Source organism: Lepidochelys kempii, chromosome 14 (genome assembly GCF_965140265.1).
Source record: "Lepidochelys kempii isolate rLepKem1 chromosome 14, rLepKem1.hap2, whole genome shotgun sequence".
Classification (NCBI taxonomy): Eukaryota; Metazoa; Chordata; order Testudines; family Cheloniidae; genus Lepidochelys; species Lepidochelys kempii.
Genome location: NC_133269.1, coordinates 19,693,049 through 19,713,141, shown reverse-complemented (window position 1 = coordinate 19,713,141; position 20,093 = coordinate 19,693,049). Strand labels below are relative to the sequence as shown.

The 20,093-nt window shown below is 41.4% G+C and overlaps 1 protein-coding gene across 8 annotated transcripts in view; it reads right to left on the bottom strand.

The window, feature by feature from the left end:
• TBCD (tubulin folding cofactor D) overlaps positions 1-20,093 on the bottom strand; it is a 261,333-nt gene that overhangs the window by 234,173 nt on the left and 7,067 nt on the right. For 4 of the 8 annotated variants that reach the window (XM_073311984.1, XM_073311991.1, XM_073311990.1 and 1 more), the window contains exons 1-6: positions 18,177-18,330; positions 17,273-17,491; positions 6,377-6,427; positions 6,057-6,154; positions 4,370-4,471; positions 606-752 (exon numbers count right to left, since the gene is read on the bottom strand). In XM_073311984.1, coding sequence (XP_073168085.1) covers positions 606-752; positions 4,370-4,471; positions 6,057-6,154; positions 6,377-6,427; positions 17,273-17,465 — 591 coding nt within the window. In that variant the 5' untranslated portion in view covers positions 17,466-17,491; positions 18,177-18,330. The other 4 variants (XM_073311989.1, XM_073311987.1, XM_073311988.1 and 1 more) reach the window with 4 other exon arrangements.

The following is a 20,093-nucleotide window of genomic DNA, read 5'->3' as shown; positions in this document are numbered from 1 at the left end:
AAATCAAAGTTCCCATGTCAATGTCTTTGAAAGTGGGATCATCTTTTCTATACTGTTGCATTAAAGCAATACAGACTAATGTCAATAACATCAGCTATTCATTTTTTGATGCTATTATAAAACCATCCTGAAGGGATTTGTAACTTAACCATTTCAATTTACATCAGGTTAAACTTTGTGGGAAAGTTTATCTACACAGATGCTACTTTTCAATCAAGCTGGCTGTAGCCTGTTGAGCACTTTTTCACGTCTATTTCATATATCATTGTTTGCTCTAGTCATAAACTTAGGACTGTAAATTGACTAACCTGGGTTTATAGCATGAAAACACTACCCATTTATTTCTGAAATCAATTAGTCTAACAAAATATGCATTTAAACTACATAGTCTTAAAATTAAATTGTCTACCAGTTTAGAAGAATGAAAAACTTAATTTCCTTCTTACATTAAAGAATGGAAAAAACTGTATGCAGGATTTGCAACTGTGGGCTAAACCCTTTCGTATTACATAAGCAAAATGAGGCCTCAAAATTAAGAGGTCAAAATGTATCACATATAATAAAATACAGTGACATCTTTGTGTACAAAACCAAGCAGCACTTACTTTTGCTACTTTGAGTATGCGATCCATTATTGGCATTCGAGTGTGTCCTTCTTCAGAAAGGATATTTCCATCAAGACGAGCCAAATCAAAAGGTATCAGACATGTCATGGAGAGCCACAACAAGAGCATGTAGCGAGTCTCCCACGTCTAGGAAAAAAATATAATAAAACAAACTTTGTTTGCTCCAAATACGCTGTTGGAGCAAAGACACAACCCATGCTCTCAGGAGCTTGCAACCTAACTATACAGGGAAAGCCATTCAGACATGAGATGCCCTAGAATACCGAAGGAGAGAGAAGTGTGGCAGCACCCCAATACTAAGAACTACTGTGACACTGAGCCAGAAGGGGTTAAGCAACTAACAGGATAAAATGACCCAAATTCAACCTTTAGAGACATATTAGTAGATAGAAAAGGAGTACTTGTGGCACCTTAGAGACTAACCAATTTATTTAGTCTCTAAGGTGCCACAAGTACTCCTTTTCTTTTTGCGAATACAGACTAACATGGCTGCTACTCTGAAACCTGTCATATTAGTAGATAATGATTGTAATTTTTTGTGCGTGTACATACATATTGTTAGATGTTGACAACGTAACCAGACAGTTCCTGTCTGTCACTATGTTCTATTGATTAAAAGATCAAAAGGGAATATTAACATTTTGATGAAGTTTGGGTGTAACAATATCATTGTCTTTATTTCTCTTTGAAGTCTGTAGTAAACTACCTGTAAATGGCTGGAGATGGGCAGTTGTCGTATGCTAATCAATGCAGCTAATTACCAGTGAAGAGGAAATAGGAAGTCTTACTTCAAAGCAACAATGCTTCACCCAAGGAATACCGGTTATCAAGAGGCTGCCAGAGAACTATAAAACGAACTCTAGGGCCCTGATCCTGTTATCTCAAATCTGCTTAAGCATTATCAAGGGAAGTTTCAGTCACAAGACTGAGGTCTCCGGCTCCAGTCTGGATCACCCTGATACTGGACTACAACCTATGGAACTAATTCTGAAAGAACTCTTCGCAACTCTAAAGCTCACCTAAGCTTTGACCTCAGAATGAAACTGACCTAAGAATTTTATTCCTGTCTGTATGTATAATGATCTTTTAACCTATACGCTCTCTTTTCTTTTTCAATTGTAGTTTCATTAATAGGAATTGGCTGTAAGCGTGTATTTGGGTAAGATCTGAAATATTCATTGACGTGGTAGGAAAAGTATCTGATCCTTTGGGACTGATAGAACTTTTCATATGATGAACAAGATTGTCAGTAATCCTCATATTTGACTTGGCTGTCTGGGTGGGAGCCCAAGACTGGGTTGCTTTAACAGAACTGTATTTCTAGCTTCTCAGTAACTAGTAAGGTATTGTAGAAGCTGTTTTGTTGCTGGTTTGGTGAATCTAAGTATTAGAATAACCACCAGTTTTTGGGATCATCTGCCCCATTCTTTGCAGTTTGCCCTGATTAAGCAATCTCAGGGTGGCCCCTCTGGGATCCCTGTCAAAGTTGTTATCAAGTTGAAATCTAGCAAATTTATAAAAATTAGTTTAAAAGTAGTGTCAGGTACCACACCTGTCCTGAGTGTCCCTGTAAAAATCACATGAATTAGCTATCGCCATTTTCCTGTTTGTTTGGGTCTTTTTAAAAAATCATCTCTCTCTATTCTTGTTGTGTGAAAGACCAACAAAAACAGTAGGGGAACTGATTATACAGGAGTAAAAATGAAATTTAATGTAGACATTGTCACGTGCCACAAAACTGAAGAGAAATGTGTTCTACTTTAATCTCTTACAGTATTTTTAGATGTTACTTGTAAGAACAGTAGACAAAACATTTTCAGACAAGAGTATGGTTTAAATTGATAATGTCTCTTTAAACACTAAAGGGCAATTCCTACATAATTGAAAATGAGTAACAAGAAGAGAAAACATCTGCAACCTTTTCATAACTTCTCATGTCTATGCTTCCCCAATATAATCACTTGAGAAATCAAGGTTTTACTGTGCAACCAAATTCATCCTTTATATACGTATTTCTATGATCTGGAAAGATACTTATTCACAGATTAAAGTGTTAAGAAGTATCTTTGAATAATTTAGTAGAAATTGCCAATTTTGAGAGAAAATATTTTCTTGTATTTTAAACAAAACATTGATATAATAAAAATCCCACATCTATGTTTGACCGCTTTACCATTGTGTGTTGGTCAATAACAACGGTATACTGTATCATAGCACAGGCAGGAACAATAAATATTATTAATAATTAGCAACTTGCTCATGTAAATTTTGAGCACCAATGCAATCCAATTCACTGTTTCATACTGATGAGCCTTGTTGCTTGAGTAGTATAAAGGAAGTATTTTTTTAAAAAAATTCAATCTCAATAAGACATTTGTATAGTTTTCCTCATTTATAGGTCAAACAGCACAAATTTGAACTTAATCACCACCTTTGGCAGGAATTCAAGAACTACAGTTCATACCATGTCATTTTGTTAGACAGAAAGAAAAAAAAAATAAGCAAACAGACTCTCCTGCCTAGAACATTCTCAGCAATCTCAAACATAGCATCAGCAGGCTACACGGCAAAATCATTTTTTGCCTTTTCATAACACAGTTTCAGAACTCAGTCTCCTGGATTTACTCCTCAGTGAAAAGACAAAAGATGCCAGCAAATAAATAGTTTAACGTTTTGGGTTTTTTCCAAGACTGGGCACTCAATAGTCGAAAAATGTAACTGATCTGTTTTGCCCAGATACGTTATGATTTTCCTCAGTGTCCCCAAAATATCATTTGTTTTCTGCCAGGGGGGCTCACACACTCCCGGACAAGAGTCCTTTCCACAGAGAAGTCTGCATCTCCTGTCCGAGAGCATGCAAGCCACTTGCACACACATGCAAAAAGGGACAGCTGCCGGTGAGCCTGGTGCCCGCTCCAGTGGGTGGGGTTGGGGGCGGTACAGCCACACAGGAAGAGCTGCCCGCCTGAGACACTGGCTCCTACAAGCAGCAGCGGCCTCCGACATGCTGCTGCTTTCGCCGCTGCAGTTCCAGGTAGAGCCCTGCAGCTCCGTGGATATCCGCTTTATATCTGCGGATATACATTTTGTATCCGCACAGGGCTTAAAACATACTCAGTTGATGCTGAGTTGTCTGGACAGGAATTAAGAGCTTACAATCTGACAGGACTGAACTATCCTGTCTTCTGTGATTTTATTTTCACAATTTTCCATCATTTCGATGTAACAAATTATAACTATAAACCCCCTTTATCTGGGATAGAAATTTTTTTTAATTGTTCCTTAATCCCTTGCCTATTTTCTCTCTGCCCCTTACTTAATTTTTTTTCAGTATTTAACCCTTTCCTATTTTCCCTTTAAATTTAGTTTAACCCTTGTCCATTATAGTTTATTTTAGCCCTTGCATCTTCTTTTGTTGGTGTTTACACCAATTTTACTAACACTCAAAACTCCCTACACACCTCCCTATTCCCAAAAATAAAAATGGAAAAATCCAACAGAGCATCTTTTAGTAAGACCACATTTTTCCTCTGAAAAGGATACTTCAGAATGTTAAATCTAGCTATCCAGTTTGACATTTCTAAGTGTTTCATGATACATAGTGACATATAAATATATACTTTTATATCCAGTTTAAGAATAATTGCATCAAGCTATGTTGCTCCATTTTCATTTCTGCACAATACTTTCTTTGGCTTTTTTTCTTTTAAAACAAACAAAAGGGGGGGAGGGGGGAATCTCACCTCATAGTCCTTAGGATTCTGATCTGCAAACATATCCAAGACAGGCTGTAGATCAGCTACTTCATGAGGAAACAGTCGGAGGAAAATTTTATACCCTCGTACCTACCAAAGAAACAACTTAATAAAACATGTCCAAGGAAAATAATAAAAAGACGACTTTTGGAAGCATCTTACATATGATGTTCAGTAGGTACAGTAGTGATATGAATTAACTTTCAAATAAATTGGTAATATCTTAAAATACTACATATCACAAACTCTACTAACTAAAGCTGTTACTGGGTGACAAGTTGACAGATATCCTGTCTTTTGATTTTTCACCAAGTAATTTAGAGTCAGTGGCAGAATTTAACAAAACCATGTAATTGTGAGATCCACGACATTTTTCCATCATCCCTTCTTTTGCTCGACTTTTATGGCAAAATTTCTTCTCCACTCCACCCCTCCCAACCAGAACTATGACCATACCATTACCGCCCCTCCGCTAATAAGACAGCAGGCAAACTGAAGAGATGAGCAGTCAGAACACCACCTACATGATACCATCCACTGAGTGGGTGTCTCAAGGTCGCTCTTAAATTCAAGTAATGGAGAGACATGCCACTGCCATACAAAATGGACACCATTCTAGAGTCTCCAAATTCTAGCCCCACTGAAGTCAAAGGTGAACTCCAAATGACTAGGATTTGGCCCCGACTACTTCAGCATTAACTTAGTCTGCAACCCTACTAGTGGGAAAATCATATGAATTACTACTTTGAGCTTCATGAGCAACTAACACTTTTGCTGAACAAAGGTTTTATATTTTGTCTTCTCTGATTTTAAGATCTTGTACTGCAATGATTCAACACTGAGAGGTGATAGGTCACATGGTACCAACTTGTTGTTTCCAACTGCTTCTACAGTTATCCAGCATCATCTGTGCAAAGAAGGGCCCGTAAAAACAGGCAAATCAGCAGGAAATGGGAAGGAAGAGTCTACTTAGTCCCCTGCACTAGGGACCACAGCTATGTAAGAGGAGGAAGAGAGGAAACAAAATTCACATGCTGGGATCAGATTCACCAGTGTGACTAGAATGTCTGTGAGAGAAGGGCCCAAGTAGCAGAGAAACATATGCAGAGAAAGAAGAGGAGGGGAATGCAGCAAAAAGCATGAGCAAGGGTGGAGATGGAAAAAAGAGAAAACAGAACAGATGGGAACAAGAGATAAAAATGAAGAACACAAGCACACAGTATATGTATCTTTTTTCAAAAAGAGACTAAACACTTATCACATTTAAAAGACAGCTAAACATATCTAAATACTTTGCATGCAGAGAACTGCTGCTGCAGCAGCCATAGATACATTATGGGACTGCAAATGGGGGAAGTGAGCCTCATGGCCACAAATGGGAGGGGAGGTGCCCATAAGATAATCACTCTTTATTAAGCTGTGATCGACACTATGAAAAAAAAAAATATATATATATGGGTGAATACCTTCTAGGATCTTTTAAAATCTATTTTAACATGTTCTAAAATACAACAGTGTAAGTCAGAAAACTACATTGTGTTATTTTTCATTCAAAACTCAACTGCAATATTTTGAAATATAAAGTCACTCCAAATATTCTAAGAAAGTAAGTAATTCTTAACCAACAAATAAGTTGATGAAAGTTTCTACATTATTAAAAAAAACTCATTTATACCTTTGTAATGATGTAAAGAAATTTAAAAGCCAGATGTACTAGTGGAGAAGGAGACTTGTTATCCCGCACCACATCCAGCAATAAATGCATCATCCACTCTAGAGAAGGAGGAAGGGTGGGGGAGAAAACAAAACACAGGAAGCATTCGAATTAGCTTGCATGTTTCTAATCACAAAAAGTTAGGCAGTGGGTGTATAACAGTACATTGCACACTGTTTAACACCAGCCACAGCAGGCTTACAAGGCAAACATGAATCATTTCAGTTTAGCAGCTTGTGTCAAAAAATATTCACAAAAAAACAAAGAGATGATGTTCCTACCTAGGTGTGAATCCAACAAGTGAGGTTGTTCCTGGTACTTGTCCATTATAACTGAAAAAAAGAGATTTAAATTATTCAAGTGAGATGTCCTTAATTAGGCTAAATCTACACTATGAGGTAGGGGTGTGACGTCCACCTCACGAAAACACCTATATAAATACCAGGGTAGCCGCAGTAGCATGGATAGTGGAGGCACAGCTTAGTTGCGCTGAGCACAAACCTGCCTGAACCCCTGGGATACGTACTCAGCGCCTGCCTGTGCTGCTATGTGTACGTGAGCTGGGAATCATATCCTTAGCTCGTAGTGTAGACATATCTTTAGAGTGCAGAAAGTGTTAACTTTATTTAAATATACTCCCTGCTACAAAACTTCATACTAAAGTGTTTCCACCTTAATGGCTAAATGCTGACACTGCCCTCTACTGCGTATCAGAGTACCAAAGAGTGCAAAATTCTCAGAGAGGTTACCAGTATCATGCATCCTGTCCATTAATGTAGTATGAGGTTCGTAGTAAAGACAACCACAGACCCATGCAGTTCCCTCTAGGCCTCTTCCACATTGCTAAAGGAAAAACCTATAAGCATAGAGATGAAGAGATGTGAGTGAGGTCACTATTATACCTCCCCACCCCGTGTGCTGCTGTCCTCAACTTGCTGATCTCACTATAGTTCTCCATTCCCAAGATCAAGCAGTCAGCCATATATTTCTAATAGAGCACTGCAAATGAAGGACACCATTATACTGAGTGTGCACTGTAGCTGCTGCAAGTAGAACAGCCCTATCCTGCACCCCAATAGCTCAGACTTATTCCCCTTTCACCCCTCCCATTGCTCGTCCCCTTGACAGACTCCTTTTCCCACTTATCTTCAAGGCTATTGCATTCTACTCGGTCCTTCACCATCAACAGCTGCTGATTCCAGCTGAAAATCCTCATACACAGACTTCTAGAGTCCAAGCAGGGTAGGAAAAAGGTTGCTGGAGCCACTATCATGCAGATCCAACAGCAACCAATGGATCACATACGAGAGGCTACTCCAGTGCTCGGGAAGTGGACACAAGAAAGCAGCCATGGAGCAGCTCCACCATGTCTTCTCTCCAGGCTGGAGAAACTCTTCAGCATACAGCTCAGCTACTCTGGCTATGCGTGCAAGCCAGGATGTGGGCTTTGTGCAGTTCACACCTCTACTATTTCAAGCTGCCTGCCTGATGGCAGACTTCAGAAGACAATACTGCATTGTTTCACATTTGGAAGGCAAAACTGGATCATCTCAGCAATAATGAACCATGCTGAGACGGAGATGTGTAACATATAATATTACTATATGACATAGCTGCCAGGGAAATCAAGTTATAGCCTAAATCAGTGCTGCTCAAGCTATCTGATATGTGGGACCAGCAATTTTTTTCCCCCCCAATGTGAGCGCAGACCGGCAGCCGATGACTCACAGACTCCGCAGACCACCACTTTGAGTAGCACTGGCCTAAACGATGTTGTTTTTCCCCCCTCATTACACTCTAATATATCGTTTCTTCTTTTGGCTGTTTCCTTCTCACCCCATCAGGTTATTCTTCTATCTCTCTTAGGAAAAATGTACTCTTTTGTCCTTTAAAACCAAAATAATATCCTTCTAACCCTTTCTTTTTTCTGCAAACCATTCTGCTCTTTATTCATTTGCTCCTCCCCTTGTGTTTTTAACTCTCTTCACCATACCAATTGTTAGGACCTAGATGCAATGCAAGTTTAACAACATTGTACTAAAAATACCACTAGATGGCACTGTGGAACCAACTTAAACCAATCCACTAATATTGTTATTTTCACGCCTATAACTCCACTGATATGGTAACACAATGCTTATCTATTAGCAACAATCACAATTCTGCAGTTCTTACAAAGGCCAATATCCTATTGAAGTCAACGGTAGCTTGAGATCTCCTGTCAACTTAATTACTCCAGTCTCCATGAGCAGCAGTAGCCATGTCAATGGGAGAAGCTCTCCTGCCGACATAGCACAGTCCACACCAGCACTTAGGTCAGTGTAACTTGCATCACTTGGAGGGGTGGGGGCAGACACGACTTATTCACACCCATGAGCAACATAAGTTATACTATAGACAGTGGTAGCGTGTACAGAGTCTCAGTACCCTGACAAATTGCATGCCCATGATGCTATCCAGCAACTTGAAACAAGCCCTAAAATCATGTTAGAAAGAGTGAACTGGAAAAATAGTTTTTTTCCATGCTATAATTTCACTCTTTAGTGTTCAACAAATTAAACTGGTACCACTGGATAGATCTTCATAGGAATTCCCACACCAGATTAGACTAGTAGCCCATGGAGTCCAGTACCCCGCTTCTGACAATGCCCAGCACCAGATACTTTAGAGCAGTGGTTCTCAACCAGGGGCACACGTACTTCTGGGGCTACAAAGAGGTCTTCCATGGGGTACATCAACTAATCTAGACATTTGCCTAGTCTGACTACAGGCTACGTAAAAACCACTAGTGAAGTCAGTACAAACTAAAACATCATACAGACAATGACTTGTTTATACTGCTCCATATACTATACACTGAAATTTAAGTACAAAATTAATATTTCAATTAATTTATTTTACAGTTATATGGTAAAAATGAGGAAATAAGCAATTTTTCAGCAATAGTATGCTATGACACTTTGGTATTTTTATGCCTGATTTTGTAAGCAAGTAGTTTTTAAGTGAGGTGAAACTTGCAGGTATGCAAGACAAACCAGATTCCTGAAAGGGGTATAGTAGTCTGGGAAGGTTGAGAGCCCCTGCTCTAGAGGACAGTGTCAAAAAGCCCTATAATGGACAATTATGGAATATTCTGCCCACAGATTAAGTTTCTTCCTATCATTAGGCAGTTATTGGTTGGTTTATGCCCCGAAGCACAAAGGTTTAGATCCCGCATAATGTTTTTCCTACCTAATGTAACTGTAGAAAATTCTCATTTTACACACAAAGTGTCTAATCAGTTTTTTAAATCTGCTGAATTCTTGGATTCAGTGATACCTTTTGACAGTAAGTTCCACAGGTTATGCATTGTGTAAAAAAGATATTTCTTTTTATCAGTCTTACATGTGTTACCTTTCAGATTCACAGGACAACCACTTGTTCTTGTAGTATGTTTTCTGACTGCCAAAGGACACTGAAGAGAGATTTTCAGTGTGCTGTACACAATGATGACCAAGTCTTTTTCCTGAGCATCTACAGTTAATTTAGAACCGAGCAAGCATCCATGAGTTGTTCTAGTAATTCCTTCCAAAGTGCATTACCTTTTATTTGTCAGTGCTGAATTTTATCAAGTAGACCCACCGATTCTTTTGCAGGCTTCCTACTTCTGAAATACTTCGGGAATCTTCTGGGTTTTTTTACAACTTTAGCTACTGGCTCTTCAAAATCCATTTTGGTCCTTTAATTTCCCTCATATACCGCATGCTGTACAGTATGTTCCTACCTGTGGGCTTCACCTGGATCAGATTTCCAAGTTTTAAAGGATTTGTTTGGCTTGAATAGCTTCTCAGACCTTCCCATTTAGCCACACTGATTTACTACTTGCCTGCCTGGTTCCTGTTTTGTTCAGCAACATGCATACCTTCTGAGGCTCTTCTTGGTTTGGTTTTGTTTTTTAAGTAGCATCCATGTCATCTCAAAGATTTTACTTTTTTTACTTTTAACTTCAGGGCCTTTTTGACTAGTCTGCATTTTACCAAAGTCTCCCTTTCTAAAGTTTAGTGTTACTTTATCCCTTTTAATGGATGAAAAACTGGCTTTAGTTTGATATAGTTATCAGTCTTTGAATATCACAAATTAAACAGGCATGGCAGACTTTTTGTAAACTCTTGAAATACACAGCTAAGTAATATTTCACTAAAAGAAAAGGAGTAGTACTTGTGACACCTTAGAGACTAACCAATTTATTTGAGCATCAGCTTTCATGAGCTACAGCTCACTTCACCGGATACATTCAGTGGAAAATACAGTGGGGAGATTTATATACACAGAGAACATGAAACAATGGGTGTTATCATGCACACTGTAAGGAGAAAAGGAGTACTTGTGGCACCTTAGAGACTAACCAATTTATCTGAGCATAAGCTTTCATGAGCTACAGCTCACTTCATCGGATGCATACTGTGGAAAATACAGAAGATGTTTGTTTTTATACACACAAATCATGAAAAAATGGGTGTTTATCACTACAAAAGGTTTTCTCTCCCCCCACCCCACTCTCCTGCTGGTAATACCTTATGTAATGTGTATGATAATCAAGGTGGGCCATTTCCAGCACAAATTCAGGGTTTAACAAGAACATGGGGGGGGAGGGGGTGTGTTAGGAAAACAAGGGGAAATAGGTTACCTTGCATAATGACTTAGACACTCCCAGTCTCTATTCAAGCCTAAGTTAATTGTATCCAATTTGCAAATGAATTCCAATTCAGCAGTCTCTCACTGGAGTCTGGATTTGAAGTTTTTCCGTTGTAATATCGCAACTTTCATGTCTGTAATCGCATGACCAGAGAGATTGACTTCAAATCCAGACTCCAGTGACCTAGAATCCTATTTTTGACGTCTGTGACTCAAGGAATATTTCCAACACACCTCTGAACAACATACTAATCCACAGAGACCTTCCTACCAACGCTACAAAAAGGATTCTGAGTGGACTCCTCCTGAAGGTCAAAACAACAGACTGGACTCGAGGATAACAGACTGGACTTCTGCATAGAATGCTTCCACCGACGTGCACGGGCTGAAATTGTGGAAAAGCAGCATCACTTGCCCCATAACCTCAGCCACACAGAACACAATGCCATCCACTGCCTCAGAAACAACTCTCACATCATAATCAAAAAGGCTGACAAAGGAGGTGCTGTTGTCACCATGAATAGGTTAGAATACAAACAAGAGGCTGCGAAGCACCACTTTCTACAAGCCATTACCCTCTGATCCCACTGAGGGTTACCAAAAGAAACTACACCATTTGCTCAAGAATCTCCCTGAAAAAGCACAAGAACAAATCCGCACAGACACACCCCTGGAACCCCGACCTGGGGTATTCTATCTGCTACCCAAGATCCATAAACCTGGAAATCCTGGATGCCCCATCATCTCAGGCATTGGCACCCTGACAGCAGGATTGTCTGGCTATGTAGACTCCCTCCTCAGCCCTATGTTACCAGCACTCCCAGCTATCTTCGAGACACCACTGACTTCCTGAGGAAACTACAATCCATCGGTGATCTTCCTGAAAACACCATCCTGGCCACTATGGATGTAGAAGCCCTCTACACCAACATTCCACTCAAAGATGGACTACAAGCCATCAGGAACAGTATCCCCAATAATGTCACAGCAAACCTGGTGGCTGAACTTTGTGACTTTGTCCTCACCCATAACTATTTCACATTTGGGGACAATGTATACCTTCAAACCAGACACTATGGTGCTAATAAGCGACCGTCATATAAACACCACCCTATACCAGAAACCTACTGATTGCTATTCCTACCTACATGCCTCCAGCTTTCACCCTGACCACACCACATGATCCATTGTCTACAGCCAAGCTCTACGATACAACCGCATTTGCTCCAACCCCTCAGACAGAGACAAACACCTACAAGATCTCTATCAAGCATTCTTACAATTACAATACCCACTTGCTGAAGTGAAGAAACAGATTGATAGAGCCAGAAGAGTACCCAGAAGTCACCTACTACAGGACAGGCCCAACAAAGAAAATTACAGAACGCCACTAGCCGTCACCTTCAGCCCCCAACTAAAACCCCTCCAACGCATTATTAAGGATCTACAACCTATCCTGAAGGTTGGGTTAGGGTTACTATGCATACATACATAGCACCTACCCAACACTCTCACAGATCTTGGGAGACAGGCCAGTCCTTGCTTACAGACAGCCCCTCACCCTGAAGCAAATACTCAACAGCAACCACACACCACACAACAGAACCACTAACCCAGGAACCTATCCTTGCAACAAAGCCCGTTGCCAGCTGTGTCCACATATCTATTCAGGGGACACCATCATAGGGCCTAGTCACATCAGTCACACTATCAGAGGCTTGTTCACCTGCACATCCACCAATGTGATATATGCCATTATGTGCCAGCAATGCCCCTCTGCCATGTACATTGGTCAAACTGGACAGTCTCCATGTAAAAAAATAAATGGACACAAATCAGATGTCAAGAATTATAACATCCATAAACCAGTCGGAGAACACTTCAATCTCTCTGGTAACTCGATTACAGACCTAAAAGTCGCAATATTACAACAAAAAGACTTCAAAAACAGACTCCAACGAGAGACTGCTGAATTGGAATTAATTTGCAAATTGGATACAACTAACTTAGGCTTGAATAGAGACCAGGAATGGTTGAGTCATTATAAAAAGTAACCTATTTCCCCTTGTTTATTCCTTCCCCCCACCACTATTCCTCAGACTTTCTTGTTAAACCCTGGATTTGTACTGGAAATGGTCCACCTTGATTATCACTACAAAAGGTTCTCCTCCCCCCCCGCCCCCCCAACTCCTGCTGGTATTAGCTCATCTTAAGTGATCACTCTCCTTACAGTGTGTATGATAACACCCATTGTTTCATGTTCTCTGTGTATACAAATCTCCCCACTGTATTTTCCACTGAATGCATCCGATGAAGTGAACTGTTCACGAAATCTTATGCTCATATAAATTGGTTAGTCTCTAAGGTGCCACAAGTACTCCTTTTCTTTTTGCGAACACAGACTAACATGGCTGCTACTCTGAAACCTTCCATGGAATGTATGTTCAATAGTAATTATGTCAAAACAACATATAGGGCCCTCCTTAGGCATATGCTACATACGCAGCTGCATAGAGCACCTGAAAATTTGGGGTACCACTGGGTCTTAGTGTCCACCCTCTTGGCTTTCCTATCCCTGTTCTGACCCTTCCTGCAGACTCCCACAGCTGGCTGCTGCAGCCTGGTGAGTCTTCCTCTGGAGGGGATCTAGTACTTAAAAGTGAAAAAGCCTTCCAGCCTGCCAGACCTATTAGCACAACACTGAAACTATTAAAGAGCCACTCAAAGGGTAATAAGAAAAGGAGTACTTGTGGCACCTTAGAGACTAACCAATTTATTTGAGTATGAGCTTTCGTGAGCTACAGCTCACTTCATCAGATGCATACTGTGGAAACTGCAGAAGACATTATATACACAGAGACCATGAAACAATACCTCCTCCCACCCCACTCTCCTGCTGGTAATAGCTTATCTAAAGTGATCATCAAGGTGGGCCATTTCCAGCACAAATCCAGGTTTTCTCACCCTCCACCCCCCCATACACAAACTCACTCTCCTGCTGGTAATAGCCCATCCAAAGTGACCACTCTCCTTACAATGTGCATGATAATCAAGGTGGGCCATTTCCAGCATAAATGTGAGTGAGTTTGTGTGTCGGGGGGCGGAGGGTGAGAAAACCTGGATTTGTGCTGGAAATGGCCCACCTTGATGATCACTTTAGATAAGCTATTACCAGCAGGAGAGTGGGGTGGGAGGAGGTATTGTTTCATGGTCTCTGTGTATATAATGTCTTCTGCAGTTTCCACAGTATGCATCCGATGAAGTGAGCTGTAGCTCATGAAAGCTCATGCTCAAATAAATTGGTTAGTCTCTAAGGTGCCACAAGTACTCCTTTTCTTTTTGCGAGTACAGACTAACACGGCTGTTACTCTGAAACCTGTCAAAGGGTAATGAAGCCATTTACCAGGCACTTGCCAAACCCCAGGTATATACTGTCAGTTTCTGACAAAAACAGTTGCACATTACTGTAACATTTACTCAGAACATGTTAGTCTACAGGACCTTAGTTTAAAATTTGCTTTAAAAATATTTCATTAGTGAGTTGGTGAAGATTATAAAATCACATCTCTAAAAAATCCTTGCATAGATTTTTAGATGCACAATCGTCTTTAGCCTTAAATGCTTGAATCTTCAGACATATCGTTTTTTAAATAAATCCTTCAAAAGACCACCCTTATCCAAAATACACATTTTAATTACTAAAAAAAAAACAAACAAAAAAAAACACTTGCTTCTAAAGTCTTCCTGTCCATCTCTTTCTCCCTTCACCCCACACTGAAGAGAGCCCTTAAAGGGAAAACACCCCTTTCCTTCCAGATAGCTGGACAAAGAGTTTCCCTTTCTTTACTTCTGACTATCTGATAAACTAGTTTTAAGAGAACCCTCCAGCAAAATCAGTACCTTAGTAAGATATAAAATCCTTTGTTACGCCTAAAATCTTTGGAAACATTTTTTAAAGTTGGTGAAATTTCATAAACATGTCTATTGTTATGGAGATCACACAAACTAATTTAGTGTTCCCTTTTTCTAAAACCAATGAACATTGTTATGAACACACTAAACTTCTGTGACTGATTTAAAATAACGTCTTTGTTTCAGTGAGTTAAATACGTAGAAATCTGGAATGATTACTTTATGAAGGCTTAAGAGTACATTTAAAATATAAAATCAGCTTAGAAATACTGATTAAGAAAATGTAAAACAGAGAAGAGCTGCATCATGTATTCCATAATATTTAATGTTGTATTCAGCAAGACAGCTGACTCACCCTTACTACAAAGTTTTTGCAAATAAAACTGACAAACTTCAGGGCATATCAAAAAATCTGTGACTGATTTTTTATTCCCAATAAGTGCTTTTAATTAGGTATCTTCTGCATGTCCATTCTGTGTGACAGAGAGGGTACGGGGTCTCTGGGGGGAACTGTGACTCACCGCCACCGTGAGGCAGGACGGGCATCTTGCTATCCTTTGCTGCCTCATCCCTCCCCGCCCCCCCTCAGGCTGTGAGCCTGGGCTGCCATCGGGCATAGGGGCACCAGTTTAATAATACTGCATAGGACCCCATAAATCCTAAGGACGGCCCTGACAACATACAACCTCTGGAATAATATTTTAAAAAGCCAAAAATATAATGTTTTCTTGACTGTATCTAAATAATTGCTGGAGAAAATAAGTCACTTCTTCACTATTTCCATATTTGTACAGAGCTGAATGTGTGTCATGACAATCTGGCCCAGCCAATTGATATCTCCATCATGTATCTTTATTGTAGGTATCACCTTTGGTAACTGTCACTGCTCTGTGATACTTCTCTTAATTTCATCACAGTAGCTGCCTAATAAACTCTATACGCCTACATGACCTTCTATACAAGGATCTCAAACCATCTCACATATAATAGTGATTTAATTTACACAATACCCCATGACATATTTAAATATTAGTCATATTTTACACATAGGGAAATACACACAAGACCTAAGGCCCAAGTTTTCAGAAAGCATCCACTAATTCTGGGGTGTCTAGTTTGAGACACAGTTCTTATTTTCAGAATTGCTGAGCACCTACAATTCCTGTTAACTTCAATGGAAGTTGCAAATGATCAGCAACTCTTATTTACTTTCTCCACATCTTTCATGACTTTATAGACCTCAATAATATCCTCCCTTAGTCGTCTCTTTTCCAAGCTGAAAAGTTCCAGTCTTATTAATCTCTCCTCATATGGAAGCCATTCCATACCCCTAATCATGTTTGTTCCCCTTTTCTGAACCTTTTCCAACTCCAATATATCTTTTCTGAGATGGTGTGATCACATCTGCATGCAGTATTCAAGATTTGGGAGTACCATGGATAGAGGCAATATGATATTTCTAAAGGCTCTTTTCTAAAGCATATTTTTCCTTCTGCTTAACACAACGATGAACTCTTACTTCCATGTTCTTTCCACTCTGATGTTCTATTCCATGCTCATCGTTTTATCCATCTTTATATCCTCTATGCACTGAATTCCCTCCCACACCCCTGATACCAGGGCAACCCTTTCCTCAAATCCCTCCAAGAGACCTACTTTTGTTAGCAATCAGACCCCAAAACAAATGAACAGAATTTAAAGTTTGAGGAAAGTTACCTAACCAACTCCTTCTTCAGGGCCTCACACTATCTACTTTCTATGCCCCTCCTAGACTAAGCTTTTCATAGCACTTGTCAATTGTCTTGTACAGTCACAAGCATGCTGTCAGTACTTGGAAACAAGAATAATCCAATCATGAGACAACTCAGTCAGACAAGTGGCTAAAGTGGGATCAGAACTCACATCTTCCAACTCCAAGACCTGTGCTTTAACAGCTAGATGGCAACGCTTCATTTCATGAAACCAATAATCAAACAGCAGTATTACAAGGAGAGGAACTAACTAAAAAGGTCCCCTTCCTGCTTACGTTGATTTCAGTGGGACTAGGACCAAGTCCAAGGATAGATAATTCACCCTTAAAGTCAATTATTAAAAATATATATCTAAACCTACTGCTTGTTCATTCTGGAATGGTTTCCTTGATACACTGAAAGAAAAGGAGTACTTGTGGCACCTTAGAGACTAACCAATTTATTTGAGCATGAGCTTTCGTGAGCTACAGCTGTAGCTCACGAAAGCTCATGCTCAAATAAATTGGTTAGTCTCTAAGGTGCCACAAGTACTCCTTTTCTTTTTGCGAATACAGACTAACACGGCTGTTACTCTGAAACTTGATACACTGAGAGGATCTTGTGCTATATGACTGTTCAGACAGCCAAGAGAGCACTGACTCCCATTATCATGACTAATAAGCTTGGTACATCTATCTGGAAGGTAAAGTGAATAAATAATAAAACTAATCTTCCTCTGAATAATTGTAAGAGCAAGAATTGGTGTAAAAACATTTGTTTACACTGTCCTATGAGGTTATTTCAACCAACATGAAAATATACTCCCTATAGGTTGTACATCTTCAAACCAAGAAAACTTACCTATGAATTTTTCAATTGTCACCTCTCGTGTTCCCAGGTCCTCATATATTCCTTTCAGGCTGTTAATTAACCCTCTGATTTCCTGACTCTCTGCAAAACTCTCCAATATATTTCCCCTGGCAATGACATCTGGCTCCTGGCATCCTCCTTCCTCTTGTTCAGAGCCATCCCCGTTCATCTCACTCAAAGCCATTTCCAAAGAGAGCAGCCAATTCTTCCCTGGTAACATAAGAGCAAATAATCATTTACAATTTAATTAAACCCACATCCAGCAGGGTGATATAAAAGAGGGGCTGCCACCACCCCAGACCCAACATCCCACGGGGGGAGTGGGCAGGACTGAAGGAGGGGTCACCATCCCCTGAGACCCAACATCCCATGCCAAGGGGTGGGTGGGACTGAAAGAGGAGCCACTACTCAGGGGTGCTGGAACAATCTGGTGCAGAGAACCACTGCACCAAATTGTAAACACTGGATATAAGCCAGGGGTGTGGCAGCACCCCTAGACCAGCATCCCACAGCTGGGGAAGGAGGTTTGAAAGAGCCGCCGTCCGCCCCAGGGGCCGTTTTTCCCCTGGCTGACTCCCGCTCCATCTTACACCAGGAGCCACGCCCACGCTGCAGGTCACTCTCTCGTGGGCTCCTCCTCCCCGCAGCCCCAACACGCGGGATGCGGCTGCTCCGCTGCCCTACCCCATCCCGCCGTGTCCCGAACTCCCACGGCTCGCCCCGCAGGGCTGGGAATCACTACCGGAGCGAGAGCTCCATCTCCCGCTACCCCATTCCCCGGGGACCCCTCACGCCCCCATACGCGGAGCTGCTGCACCCGGAGCCACGGGCGGGGCTTCCCGTCCCCGTTGGCTGGGGCAGTCCAGAGCCAGGGGCCCAGGAGCTGCCACGTTACCCTAGCAACCGCTGCTCCGCTACCAGGGGCCTCTCAGCGGACAGAATCCTCCTCTCCCGTGCTCAGCCCTGGCCGACCTGCCTCCCGGCTACGGGGCGCCGCGCGGAACAGAAGAACGCAGCTACGGCTCAGTTCCTGAACGCGGCCACTCCTCTCCGTGCTGCGGCAGCTGAGAGGGCGGGGAGTAGGCGGGCCTTGCAGAGACCCAGCTCCATGAGCTCCACTCACAAGCATGGAGGGGGTGGGGTTGTGGGAACAGCCTGTCTCAGACCAACAGGGGCTTGCCAGACAAAAGCAGTGTGGGGCGGCCTTAAATGTCTCCTCACGCTGTGAGCTTTCCTTTGTATCACAGTTCCAGGGCCTGAAACGTTGGTGACTTTGGGGGAGCTAGCAGCTACTCCACTGTCCCCACTTAGCTATGTAATCCTCACACTGGCTCTGTGTGCCAGGCAGGTGTTCTCCCCCCTCCGCACATGCAAGGTCAGGCCTCCATCCAGCATTTGATAATTCTAGATGCCCAGTTTGAGATGCCTTGGGCCCTGTTCTCAGAAACGCCACACATCCCCAACTACATTTGAAGTCAGTGGGAGCGGCCAGCGCTGAGCACCTCAGAAAATCAGGACCTACGTATTTCAAAGCTGGGTGCTCCACAACTGAGCCACCAACATTCACTGACCCTTATGAAAATGTTGGCCCATATCACTTGCCATATCACTTTGTCAAAGCAAAAAGAAAAGGAGTACTTGTAGCACCTTAGAGATGAACAAATTTATTTGAGCATAAGCTCAGCTCACTTCATTGGATGCATCTGATGAAGTGAGCTGTAGCTCACCAAAGCTTACGCTCAAATAAATTTGTTAGTCTCTAAGGTGCCACAAGTACTATTTTTCTTTTTACGGTTACAGACTAATACAGCTGTTACTCTGAAATTGTCAAAGCAGGCATTAAAATTCAGGTGTTCCTGGCCCCTAGCTCTGGGGGACATACGCCTCTAGTTTAGCGGTTATGCCAGGTGTTAGAAAGCAGACCCATCAGTCAGAACCCTTCTTTGACAGCTTTTGGAAACGGGTACACATGCTATATGAGGTGATTGAGCTAATCAGTTATAACTAATACTGTTACACTCCAATAAAAACAGTGTGGTGTCTGCCAGCCTATTAGTCAGCTGGTAGACAACCTACTTGTAGAACTTCCCTATCAAGCCTTGGATTTGCTCTGGATGCATGTGACCTGTTTGCTATGCATTATTAGACTATCCAAAATTCACACTAGGAGGTCTGTGGTCCCAAGATAGCAGCTTTGTCCAGCTCAGCAAATGCAGAACCCTGCTCATGCCAGTAAGTGCTGCACAGAGTTTGTCTCAGAAGTCACTCTGCATAGGTTGTAAGCAGAATGGCTAGCAGACAATCAGATCACTCCATTTATGATCCTATTTCATGAGCAGTTGTGTGTTATCTACATAGATGTTTAGTCCATACAGAAACATGCATTATATATTTTAGCACAGAATAAGACAATGTCCAATCCTGAGCCAAATCATATTCAGTTCTGGAAATAAAATGAACTGTTTTCATACAGTCATGCTCGGGGGGAAGAAATGTCATTGTGCTGATACTAAAAACTGCTGCTACCACATGACAGTGATCACTTATGTTCGGAACATTTCCCTCCTACTGGCTATTACCTATCCCCAGAAACTCTCCACCTCAGTTAATTCCAGCTCAATAGCTCACCCTCCAGCCACATTTCAGCTCTATTCCAGGACCTTATTCCCATCCACTGCTGTGTTCTCTCCTAGACCCCAGCATCCAATCTTCCACTTGCTCCTTCCTGTCATGCTTCCTGGTGTTGAGAGTCCCATTACCCAACAATTCCACCACCTCCCAAATAACAGTCCCATCTTTAGTTTCAATTTCA